Source organism: Platalea leucorodia (assembly GCF_965183815.1).
Source record: "Platalea leucorodia genome assembly, chromosome: 11".
Classification (NCBI taxonomy): Eukaryota; Metazoa; Chordata; class Aves; order Pelecaniformes; family Threskiornithidae; genus Platalea; species Platalea leucorodia.
Genome location: NC_138833.1, coordinates 21,511,783 through 21,524,206, shown reverse-complemented (window position 1 = coordinate 21,524,206; position 12,424 = coordinate 21,511,783). Strand labels below are relative to the sequence as shown.

The following is a 12,424-nucleotide window of genomic DNA, read 5'->3' as shown; positions in this document are numbered from 1 at the left end:
AAAAAAAAAAGATATTACAAGCCCGAGTCTATCACTCATGTAATTAGCCCTTTCTAGGTTTGATGTGGACAGGGCAGCATTCCTAAAGCACCATAAACACAACCGGGACCAATAATGGCTTTAGAAACGAAGTGGAGAAGTTCTCACAATTAAGGTGGGGAACGAGGACAGCTACATACATTGACAGCGCATAAATACACAGAAAGGCAGGTCTGTGTGCGCACTGTGGGCTCCGGTGCTGAGACGACACCTCCCGCACGGATCCCTTGGCTTGGACTAGAGCTACCTGCAGCATGAAGGCAACAGGCGCCTTAGTGCTTCTCAGCCTGCTGCTGCTCTCTTTCTTCTCGGGTAAGTGATCTTTTCCCTAGCCTAGAAAGAAAAAAAAAAACAAAACAAAACAACCCCAAAACCTTTCCTGACAACAGCAAACTTCAGAGAGCCTTGATCGCCGGATGACAGGCTTGAAAATAAAGCTGAGCAAGTAGAAAATGTGTGCAGGACTTGCTCACTCGTATGACATGTTTCCACTCCTTGTGTGCCTCCGCAGTGAATAACGCCGCGGAGGTGTCACTGGGAGACAGGGCGAGCAAATTCTAAGCGGCTCTTTCAGCAAATGTACCAAAGTGTACAGAGCGTAATTATGAATTTTTGGTACAAACGTTCGCTGGAGAGTTTTGCTGAACCAGTTAGAGAAGAAGCTCACTCACCTCAGGGTCATCAGCTCTTGTTTTGATCCTAAGCATCTTGGTATTTGGTGTTTTCCTTGGAGATGTGGAAACGTAATTAGATGAAAGTTTCAGCTTTCGTTTATGTTGCAGAGAAAAGCTTGAAAATTAAATTCAAATGTCCTCAAGGAGTCAGAACAAAGAGGGCAAATTAAAAGGATCCAGCATTTATTTATCTGGAGATTTACACATCTCTCTGATGAGCTGGGGAAGCTGAGTGATAATTTTTGAACATATAGGTCATGTCAGTGTTATCAATTGCTTGTGTCCAGCTGACCCAGCTCTGGAAGGTTTGTGGTGACAGTTACTGAAGAAAGTGCAGAACAAGAATTATTTATACTTGTTTTTCTGTGAATAATTTGAATAAAGAATTCACTTGAGAAAATTGCAAGCTGTGCATGGAGAAAAGAGGTGAATTACTCTGTACACATTATTCATTATGAAATATTCATCTGTCTCTAATTGAGTCTTAATTGGGACTGGGTTCCATCAGAGCGCTGAAGCCTCCTTCCAAGGCCAGGCAGAATAGCAACGAACTCTGTGATCTCCTATAAAATAAACAAATGTCAAGAGACATCATCGCAAAGTCTTGTGTAGCCGCATGTAATATTTATAAAAACTATCTAATGATCTATTTTGTAAATAACATGCAGACAGCCATAACAGTGACTTTACAGTTAAGGCAGCCTAGCCTAACCTGAGGACATGATAAATACACCAGCGCCAGGGATAAAACGCCAAAGGGCAATACAAGTGGCAGAAGAAGTAGGGGGGTTGATGGATGATGGTCTAGCTGCCTGAGGGTTGGTGGGACTTCTAACGTGTGGGGGCCTAAGTGTAGGACAAGGTCCTCCCACCTGAGGGGATCGCAGCTGGCAGTGACCCCACCGGTACAGCCTGGCATCCGAACCTCTGCCGCCCCGCGAGAGGCTGGGTATTTGTCCCACAGTGTTGCGACCCAGAATCTGCAAATTGGCATTCAAACCACCCTTGAGTGCCAGGCTCCCCCTTAGAGACATCGCAGGGTCGCCCTGTCCCGCAGCCATGACTCAACCTACGCGCCTGACTGCAGTCTTTGCAGTGAAGAAATACAAAGAGGATGGACTGATTGCCTTCAAGCCCAGAGCCTGTGGTTACAGCGGGTATTTTTGTGCTCTTACTGACCGGCACCGCCTGTTCTGCTCTGCATCACCCCATGACGTCTCTTTGTATCTCGCCCAGGATGAAGTTGTTCTGGGGGAGTCTCTGGGCTGTGCTGTGCTGAGGATGGCTGTAAAGCCCACCACGGGGTCTCCATCTCCATGGTACGCTCTCATTAGCAGTACCAGCCATTTCAGAGGTGCTGAGCCTAAAGGCCTTAAAAGTCAATATAGCTTTAAAATCTCTGTTGAACGCGGCTCCAGATCCGATGTGGCAGCTCGCTTCCCCGGGAGTGGCTGCCTTCCAGGAGATTGGGTTATGTGTCTGAGGTGCAGTTAGCAGCTGAATGACTGATTACATGGTATTTTAGTAACATTTTTCAAAAAAGCAAAATACTAAAAAGCAATTCAGATAATGTATTTCCTGCCCCCTCCTCCGCCACACAGGATTACGGAGTAGGAAAAACCTGGTGTGTGTTTCACTGTGGTTTGCATAAAGGGTTTGTGACTTTAGTTCAGCCTCTATCAGAAAATAATGCTGAAAATCTCTTTGGTTTTTTGTTGTTTTTTTGTTCCAGATGTAGCCGGTCAAGACATTGAAGAGGTTAGTGCAGCCGTTTCTGCTTACTGAATCTGCATTTTCTAGAGGAATGGTTTTGTAACCAAGATCTTGGTGCGTGGTAAAGAGTTTTTAATGTCTGCTGGGAGCAGGTGGGTCTTTCCAAGATGTCCCAGCACTTTGAGGAGTTCTCCGTTGTACAGGGGATCTAATGGGTGGCCACATTAGCAAGTAAGCCAGGGAAATGGATGGTTGGTTTAGCAAATGCTTCCCGTGATTAGGTCTAGGGTGCTTGCACAGGGTTGTGTTTGTACGCCGCACCACTTTTGTCCACTTTGCTCCACTGTCCAATCTTCTCATGAAACAAATGGACTATTGAGAGTGTTTTCCCGCAAACAAGGTCCACCACTGGGACTTGTCCAGAGACAAAATACCTGTACGTTTCCTGGACACCATCTTTAATTCCCCATAGACTACGGTTTTCTCCTCCTTCCACTGGGAAGGCAGAAAGCTCAGCAAGCGCCAGGCTGAGCACACGGTTTTGCAAGATGCATGAAGCCGTGCACCAGTGAGCTGACTTGGCGCCAAATGCTCAAAAGAGCATCAGTGCTGACTCTTCTCCTACAAGCCTAGGCTAACCCCGCCGTGCCTTCGGGAGATCAAGACTTTTCCCAGGTGACTACAGTTTCCCTCCTCAAACATGGGGCAAAAATTCCCCTGAAACACTGCTTCTGCTCATTTTTGACAGGGCGTTTTCTTTCAGTAAATAGGCAGTGTCATCACTGCCGCTTTAGTCCTCTCGTCAGAAAAAGCATTATTTTAGTGACCTTGCATCCGATTTGGAAAGTGAAAGAAAGAGTATGGGAGTCCTGAAAGGGTTTTTTTTTAATTATTCCTTTTGCAGATTTGTAAAGAGTTTGTAAACAGAAGCGTGTACTGCACGAGGGAGTCCAACCCTCACTGTGGCACGGATGGCATCACGTACGGAAACAAGTGCGCCTTCTGCAAGGCAGTGCTGTAAGTGAAAGGAGAGGGGATTGAAACAACAGAGAGAGTTGGCTCCATTTCCATGTACGTAATGATGTTCTTCACGGAGGGGAGGCCCTGCATCCAGGCTGCTCCTCTTGTATGGACCAGCCCCTGAATGGTGCCAAGTGGAATCCTTCTCCTTGGAACAGAGCTGTGTGAACGCAAGTTAATTTTAATTCATTTCTAGGCTTTGCACGCTGCTGGTTGCCATGCTGAGAGGCAGCACAGGGCCTGGGAGGCAATTGCATCCTGCCTGTACCTTCTGCATGCACTAAATCGATGCACATTTCCCACTATATGCCACAGGCTGCAACTGTCACTGCCCACACTTCTGGATACTGAGAAGTGTCTGGAGGGATGCAGGAGCTGAGCCGTGCCAAACTATTCCTGAAAAGTCTGAATGGACTTTGTGGAACACGACACACAATCTCAGAGGAAGAACTTGAGTTTCTCCTTTTTCTGAGCTCTGTCACCTTTTACAGGAGATGCAATAGGAGCCAGCACCCCTAGACTGCACGTGCTTGCAAACCATCAGTTTTTCCTTAGCAGTCCTTAATATTTGGTGCACACTCAAGGCTGCCTTACCCTAGGGAAATCAGAGAAGAGCAAGGGGGTGAGAAAATGGCTTGATGTTCCCTGTGAGGCAGCAGGGTGCACTAGCAGAGTCAAGCAAATGGTCCTGTTCAGATGGATGAGCTCCTTGTCCCACACTGCTGTGCCTGTTGTACACTGCTTTGTCTAAGTCTGTCTTGCTGTTTTTACAGGAGAAGTGGAGGGAAAATAAGATTGAAGCACCTGGGGAAATGCTGAATCCTCACTGTCACCAAGCAGCAACAGCTGAGCCCCCGTCAGCAATGGCCGCAGATGCCTGTGCACGGACATGGGAGCAGCTTGCCCTCATCTCCGTCATTTCTGCTCAATAAAATAAAAATCAGCACCATTCTTTGGCTGGATTCCTTTTTCCGCAATAGCCAGGAAAGCGCTTTGATACAGCCGTGCTAGAGCCGAACGCGTGGCTTCGCTACCCTGTGCTATTACATCACCCTCCTCCTGGGAAGCAAGGCGCTCCCTGTGCCGGAGCGGCGATTCCCACGGCTCAAGCGGGCTGTGTCCTCCCGTCCCCAGCAGCCGTAGCTCCTCTTTCCCCGTCCTGCTTGACAAATTGGCACACGCCTGCCGGGCAGCCAAGCAGCGCAACCGCCTGTGGGCTCCTGCCCAATTCTCCCCATCCCAGGGGGTGGGTGACAGCGGGCGCCTTTATTCTTTACCCAGCCTCCATAGACATGTTCCTTCCTCTCTCGGAGGTTATTGTGGGAGGGTGACAGGAGAGCTGGTGAACAGCGTGACTGCATATGCCTCATCTCCTTTGGAAAGCAGAGACAAACAAGCTGAGGCTAGGGAATATTGCTCCATTTAAGCCTGCAACAAGAAGATGGCAGGTGGAGGCTGGTTTTAGGCAGAAGCTGTGAGGCTCTTCTTTCCAAATCAGTCACTTTCTTCTTCGTTCTAAGAGAACGCTTTGTCTTGAAAACTGTGAACTCACCAACATTAGTTTCCTGCTGCCAAGTGGCTTTTCATGCTAATAAAATTATATTTAGAAGAGCACCAGATTGTCTAAAGTGTCAATAATTAAAAAAAAAAAATTTCCCTGGAGGAGAAGAGCTGTGGGCTTCCTCTCCCCAACTCTAGGATAAACTCTCCCTGAATCATGCGCAGACCTTGATTTTATAGGCACAAGGATTTGTATTTATTTACAGCTTTTAATGCACATAGACATTATTCCCTTCTTTACTTTTCGCACTGCTGCCCTCTCTCTTCTTGACGCTGGCTGGAAAATCCTTCTTTGTGCAAACATGAGAAAATGAATTCTATAGCGTCCCCATTCACACAGGGCAAATTCACACAGGGAAATACTTGTGGCATCCCCTTGTTAAAACATTGGCAGCAGATCAATGGGACACCAGCTCCTTCATGTTAGACACTTAACTTTCAAAGGGAGCTTTAGATTTTATCACAAGCCTCAGGGGTCAACATATTTTGCAAGCACCTAAATGCTGAGCACCTAAACCTCTGGACCTTGTTTGCACAGAGCTCGAGCCTTTGCCTATCATGCCACAATCCACGCTTTGAACTCAATTGGGGCACAATGCCTAAGCAGAGAGGACTTAGCAATGCCTTCAGCACACCTAACGCTGGCTTCTCTTCTGATAATTCACATTTGCGATGCCAATTCTGGCAAATCCTTTGTCATTTGGTAACTTTACAGGCAGCAGCCGGCCAGTGGTTGAACCGCGCAGGCAAAACTCCGCGTTGGCTGGTTTGGAGCTTCTCTTGGACCAGCTGTCTTTGATCCTGATATTTTTCCCATCCCAATTTACTGGATTCTTGCAAAATCTGCCAACTCTTCTTCGAAGCAGATGAACGCCCTCTGCGTCCCAGGCTGTACAGCCTGGGAAAGCGCACTTGTTTGGTTTGAAATTCAGATGTTACATCAGTAAACTCAACACCAGGACATCCAGAACATGGATAAGATTGAGGGGAGCAAGAAGCACCTCCTGCACAAAGGCAAGTGGTCACGAAGGACATGGGGAAGTGGGAGGACCTTCCTCATCAATCCTCCTGCTTGCAGCAGGATGGCCTCCGCATGTCCTCTCCTACCTGACTTATCCTGCAATGATCCTATTACATCGTGTGGCTCTGGACCAGCACTGTATTCAAAGCACGGGAGCAAAAAGACCCCATTTTTAAGATGGAAAGCAACATTTTAATGAGAGGGACATATTTACACCTGAGATGGCCCTCACTGACTCCAAAAATCTCACAGCATATTCCAGTATCTAATCCTTTTTAATCTGGAGGCTGAGATAACAAGGACAGATCACAAGAGAACAGAAACTTCCAGTGCAAATAGCAAATAAAAACAGCTCTGTACCTCCACAGACCCAACTACCATCTCCTCCACCTGTGCCGGGGGAGTGGAGAATGGGAGTTATCTCCTTGAGGAGATGATTTCCCCCAGTTGGGGAAACTTCCCAAAACGTCCTCCCCAGGAGGCCGAGAGAGGCAGCGCTACACCAAGCGAACGGCTTCTGTCGCGGTCCGTCCTTCCGGCTGAGCGGGCACGTCGCTCCGGTTAACCGAGACGGCAGCGATGCTCTGCCGGAGCCGGGCCCGTTTGCTCTTGGTTTGAGCGCGCTGTGCTCGCCTTCCCGGCAGCGCTGATGGAGGGATGCCAGGGACGGTGTAGGAGTGCGGCAGTGGCCACAGCCTGTCCAGACTGAGCTCCTGTCTGTGTCTGGCCGCCTTCCCGCACACGTACCAAACCAGAAACCAAACCTTCAGCCCCTACTTTTCCTTTGATTTCCTTCCTCCACCCTTTAAGATGTGTTGGGTTTTGGGGATTTTTTTTTTTTTGACAGCTTTGAAAGGTGAGTGAGTCATGATACATTTGAGATCTCTTTTTTATTAGATAACATGAGCATTTTCACAGCTTTTTCTCTCCCTGGGGAGGAAGGGTCCTTAGCTATGGGGCAGAGGCTGGGGTGAGAGCTGCCCCAGCATCTCGGCCGCTGCCAAGACCTGCCCCTTGCAGCAGAATGAGGGCCCTGTGCCTCCTGCGTCTCACTCAGTCCCCCTTGGCAGTTAAAATAATTGAAGAATTAAGTTTGTGCATGGTTGCTCTTACTGAAAGGAAGCCGTTGCTCACAGCTGAGCACCCTCCCGTGACCAGGCTATGCGCATGGCAGAGGGGAAGGATGTATTCCCATCTCACAGCTTCACTCTGCTGGTGATGCAGCTGATAGATCATCGTGCCCGGGCTCTTGGCCCATTTAACTTGTGTGCTCCACCGCTTCCTCCTCCTCCCCCAGCACAGGCATGTGTCACTGTCGCAACTCAGTTGAATCCTTTGTCCTACTTTTTTCCCTTGACATTCACAGCATTTGACAAGGCTTTTCTAGCTGCCATGGGATGATCCCAGGGTGGTGGTGCTGACTGCAGGGTTCCCACAGCCCAGCTAGGGAGGAAGCTCTGGACTCAGTTATCATTTCAATGTTATTATGTTATTATGCTATTATGTCAATGACCAGCTGGAGCGCATGGAGCTCTGCCTGGGGATGGATGAGGACCCGATCGAGAGCTTATGGGTCAGGATTAAAGGAGGGCAAGGACAGGTGACATTACAGTGGGGGTCTGCTACAGGCCACCCAACCAGGAAGATGGAGAGGATGAGGCCCTCTATAGACAGATCGGAGCAGCCTCATGTTCACAAGCTCTGGTCCTCATGGGGGACTTCAACCACCCCTGTATCTGTTGGCAGGACAACACAGCAAGGCATAAGCGATCTGGGAGGTTCCTGGAATGCATTGATAATAACTTCCTTCTCCAAGTGATAGAAGAGCCAATGAGGAGAGGTGCTATGCTGGACCTTCTTCTCACCAACAAGGAGGAGCTGGTGGGGAATGTGAAGCTCAAGGGCAGCCTTGGCTGCAGTGACCGTGAAATGGTGGAGCTCAAGATCCTTAGGGCAACAAGGAAGGTGCACAGCAAGCTCACTACCCTGGACTTCAGGAGAGCAGACTTTGGCCTCTTCAGGGATCTGCTTGGTAGAGTACCGTGGGATAAAGCCCTGGAGGGAAGGGGTGCCCAGGAAAGCTGGTTAATATTCAAGAATCACCTCCTCCAAGGTCAGGAGCGACTTTTTTGCCTCAGACTTCGCTGGCAAGTGCTCAAGCCACACCGCTCAAGTCACAGAAGACAAGGCAGGGACTGGGAGAATAACCACCCACTGTAGGAGAAGATCAGGTTCGAGACCGTCTAAGGAACCTGAAGGAGCACAAGCCCATGGGACCTGATGAGATGCATCCGCGGGTCCTGAGGGAACTAGCAGATGAAGTTGCTAAGCCACTATCCATCATATTTGAGAAGTCGTGGCAGTCCGGAGAAGTTCCCACTAACTGGAAAAGAGGAAACATAACCCCCATTTTTAAAAAGGGAAAAAAGGAAGACCTGGGGAACTGTAGGCTGGTAATTCTCACCTCTGTGCCCGGCAAGATCATGGAGCAGATCCTCCTGGAAACTATGCTAAGGCACATGGAAAATAAGGAAGTGATTGGTAACAGCCTACATGGCTTCACTAAGGGCAAACTGTGCCTGAAAAATTTGATGGCGTTCTATGATGGGGTTGCAGCGTTGGTGGGTAAGGGAAGAGCAATTGACGTCATCTACCTGGACTTGTGCAAAGCATTTGATACTGTCCCGCACGACATCCTCATCTCTAAATTGGAGAGACATGGATTTGATGGGCGGACCACTCGGTGGATAAGGAATTGGCTGGATGGTCGCACTCAAAGAGTTGTGGTCAATGGCTTGATGTCCAAGTGGAGACCAGTGACGAGTGGCATTCCTTAGGGGCCAGTATTGGGACTGGTGCTGTTTAACGTCTTTGTTAGCGACATGGACAGTGAGATCTGGTGCACACTCAGCAAGTTTGCTGATGACACCAAGCTGTGTGGTGCAGTCGACACGCTGGAGGGAAGGGACGCCATCCAGAGGGACCTTGACAGGCTTGAGAGGTGGGCCTGTGTGAACCTTCAAGAAGGCCAAGTGCAAGGTCCTGCACCTGGGTCGGGGCAATCCCAAGCACAAATACAGGCTGGGTGGAGAATGGATTGAGAGCAGCCCTGAGGAGAAGGACTTGGGGGTGTTGGTTGATGAGAAGCTCAATGTGACCCAGCAATGTGCACTTGCAGCCCAGAAAGCCAACTGTATCCTGGGCTGCATCAAAAGAAGCGTGACCAGCAGGTCAAGGGAGGTCCATCCTCCCCCTCCATTCTGCTTTTGTGAAGACCCCACCTGGAGCACTGCGTTCAGCTCTGGGGCCCCCAACATAAGAAGGACATAGACCTGTTGGAGCAAGTCCAGAGGAGGGCCACAAAGATGATCAGAGGGCTGGAGCACCTCTCCTATGAAGAGAGGCTGAGAGAGCTGGGGTTGTTCAGCCTGGAGAAGTTCTGGGGAGATCTTACAGCAGCCTGTCACTACCTGGAGGGGGCCTACGAGAAAGCTGAAGAGGGACTTTTTACAAGGGCATGTAGCGATAGGACAAGGGGTGATGGCTTTAAACTGCAAAAGGGTAGATTTAGATTAGATATAAGGAAGAAATTCTTCACTATGAGGGCAGTGAGGCACTGGAACAGGTTGCCCAGAGAAGCTGTGGATGCCCCATCCCTGGACGTGTTCAAGGCCAGGTTGGGTGGGGCTTTGAGCAACCTGGTCTGGACCTTTAAGATCCCTTCCAACCCAAACTGTTCTATGACTCTATGATTTCAGTTCACCCTCTTTCCCCTAAGAGAAGGCAGGCTGGATTAGGTTGGAAGGGACTTTGGTCCAACCTCGTGCTCAGGGCAGGGTCAGTTCTGAGGTCATATCAGGTTGCTCAGGGCTTTATCCAGTCTAGCATTGAAAACCTCCAAAGGTGGAGAACATATGGTCTCCCTGGGCTGCCTGTCCCAGGGTTTGCCTGTCATCACGGTAAAGAAATTTCTCCTTGTATCTGGTTTCAACCTCTCATCTTTCAACTGCCTCATCTCATGCAGCACCATGAGGAGCCTGGCTCCGTCTGCTCAGTAACCTGCTTGTTAACTGGCAGGCTGCTCTTACGTCCCCCTGAAGCCTTCTTCTCACTAGGCTGAACAAGCCCACCTCCCTCCGCCTCTTTTCAGAGGGCAAATGCTCCAGCCCCCAGCTCTCTTGGTGGCTCTTCACTGAACTTTCTCCAGTTTTTCAATGCCTTTCTTGTTTTGGAGAGGGGCCCAAAACTGAACACAGGAGGGAAGGTTGAGCTATGGGGTCAAGGAAAAGGATTGTTTGGGGAGCAGGTGAGAGAACCGTAGGAGGATTGCAGGGGACAGAAAAGATGCACGTGGGGACAGTTGCAGGGAGCAGCAGGAGGGTCTCAGTGCATATTGGGTCCTTTAAGGATTAGAGAGCAGCTGAGCCTGCTCTGGGGTGAAACGGCTCCCAGATGCTGGGAATCAGCCAACAATTCCCGCCCCCCCCGTCCCCCCGTCCCCATCACAGCTGAAGGACTTATATAGGGGCCCAGGGGAAGCATTTGGCTGTTTTTACTGATTCCAGAGCAAGGAGAAGGTAAGGGCGTTGCTTTGTGGTGTGAGTTTTGGTGGTTTGGGTCTCCCCTCCCTTGAAATAAGTAGTGTGGTTTAGGAACTTCTCATGGGAGTAGCTGCAGTAACTGTGGCTGGTCTTGGTGTCTTATAAAGCTGCTCATAAAATGCATGGGGAAGGCTTATAAAATGCATGTGGAAGACAAGGGTTACCACAATACATAAAGGGAGAAGGGAGGTATAAGATATATCCATATAGATATACCTGCCATATAGAAAGGCAGGTACCACATAGAGTTGCTTGTTTCAAAGCTCCAGTGATGTGATGGTGCTCCAAGGCACCTCTTTGGCTTGGAGACCCGTGGGGCAGCGAGGGGCAAGAGCTTTGATAAGGTGAGCTCCTCGGGTCTCTAGAGGAAGCAGGGCTTTGGCAGAGCCTCAATCAGGAATTGAAAGATAAGGTCAAAACTGAGCTTCTGCTGGGCCTGGAGGGATGCCCTGACCAACCTGAGGCTGGCCCCGAGCAACAGCTTCAGTGCTTGTAGCAGGGTTGGACCTAGTACCCAGGTGGTGGAGTAGAGGTTTCCCAGGGATGCGAGAGAAGTAGTGGCGTTGTGTAATACACGGCTTCCCTTTCTGAGCTAAAATTGCTCAACTAATTGGGAGTGAACTGAAATGTCGGTGTTGTGGCAAGGGCTGGCTGCGACACTTCTGGCCTTCTTCCTAAAGAATGCTGTGCCTTTCTTTGGGAGGGTGATTTTGTGGAGTCACCTGTGATAAAGCCATGAGCTGCCTGGGCCCTGCCCTGTAAACACAGCCTCCTGTCATCTTCCGTTTCCAGACATACCCTTAATCCTTATTCACAGTTACAACCCGCAAGCGGATGCTCCAATTTTCTCTGATGATGATGACCCATTAAAAAGGAGCTAGGAGGGGCTGCAGAAGGTCACCCGCGCTGCTTCCCTGTCCCAGGTGGGGACACTGCTGCCCAGAGCATCTCCGCCGGGAGGAGCGGAGGGCGGGTGTCACCGCGGGGCTGCTGCTCCTTCCCAGGCCCCGGGCTCCCTCTTGTGACAGCCGGGGACACGCCGGGAGAGGGGCCGGCTCTGGCTGGGGATGCTGCTCTGGTCTGGCTGGACCGGCTCGTTTTGGAGAGGGGCTCTAATGTCATTTAATGTGCCAGCCCTTGGGAGCAAGCCAGCTCTGCTAAAATGAGCAAAATGCCATCTTAGAATCGTGGAATCGTTAAGGTTGGAAAAGATCTTTAAGATCATCGAGTCCAACCATTAACCCAGCACTGCCAAGGCCACCACTAAACCATGTCCCCAAGCACCACATCTCCCCGGCTTTTAAATCCCCCCAGGGATGGGGACTCAGCCCCTGCCCTGGGCAGCCTGGGCCAGGCCCTGACAGCCCTTTGGGGGAAGAAGTTTTTCCCCATACCCAACCCAAACCTGCCCTGGTGCAGCTTGAGGCCGTTCCCTCTCGTCCCATCGCTTGTTCCTGGGGAGCAGAGACCGACCCCCCCGGCTCCAGCCTCCTTTCAGGCAGTGACCTTGTGGTCCTAGTGCTCTGCGGAGGTGTGACCCAGCCACAGAGCTGATTTTACCTGTTGAAGTCTTGCTTAAAACTAGAGGTGCCGACAGCAGAGCCGTGCACGAACTGCGGTGAAGTCGTTCACCCCCAGAGACTCGCAAGTTCCTGAGATTGCAGCACCCATCCCCTTTTCACGATGGGTGTCTGTATTAGCCTATTTTTGCTGAGCCCAACAGCTGCTCTTGCAATGAATTCTGCTGATAGGGATCCATGCAGGCAGGGCAGGATGTGACCCAGGGAGGCCCTGGC

General features: G+C 50.2%; 1 protein-coding gene across 1 annotated transcript; it reads left to right on the top strand.

Annotated features, from left to right (window-relative positions):
* Window positions 1-293: 293 nt before the first annotated feature.
* Window positions 294-4,265, top strand: LOC309596142 (serine protease inhibitor Kazal-type 6-like; the record flags this gene model as incomplete). Its single annotated transcript, XM_082323936.1, has 4 exons — window positions 294-351; window positions 2,446-2,471; window positions 3,331-3,443; window positions 4,220-4,265. The coding sequence occupies 4 exons, from the start codon at window positions 294-296 to the stop codon at window positions 4,263-4,265; spliced, it is 243 nt and encodes an 80-aa protein (XP_082180062.1).
* Window positions 4,266-12,424: the final 8,159 nt, after the last annotated feature.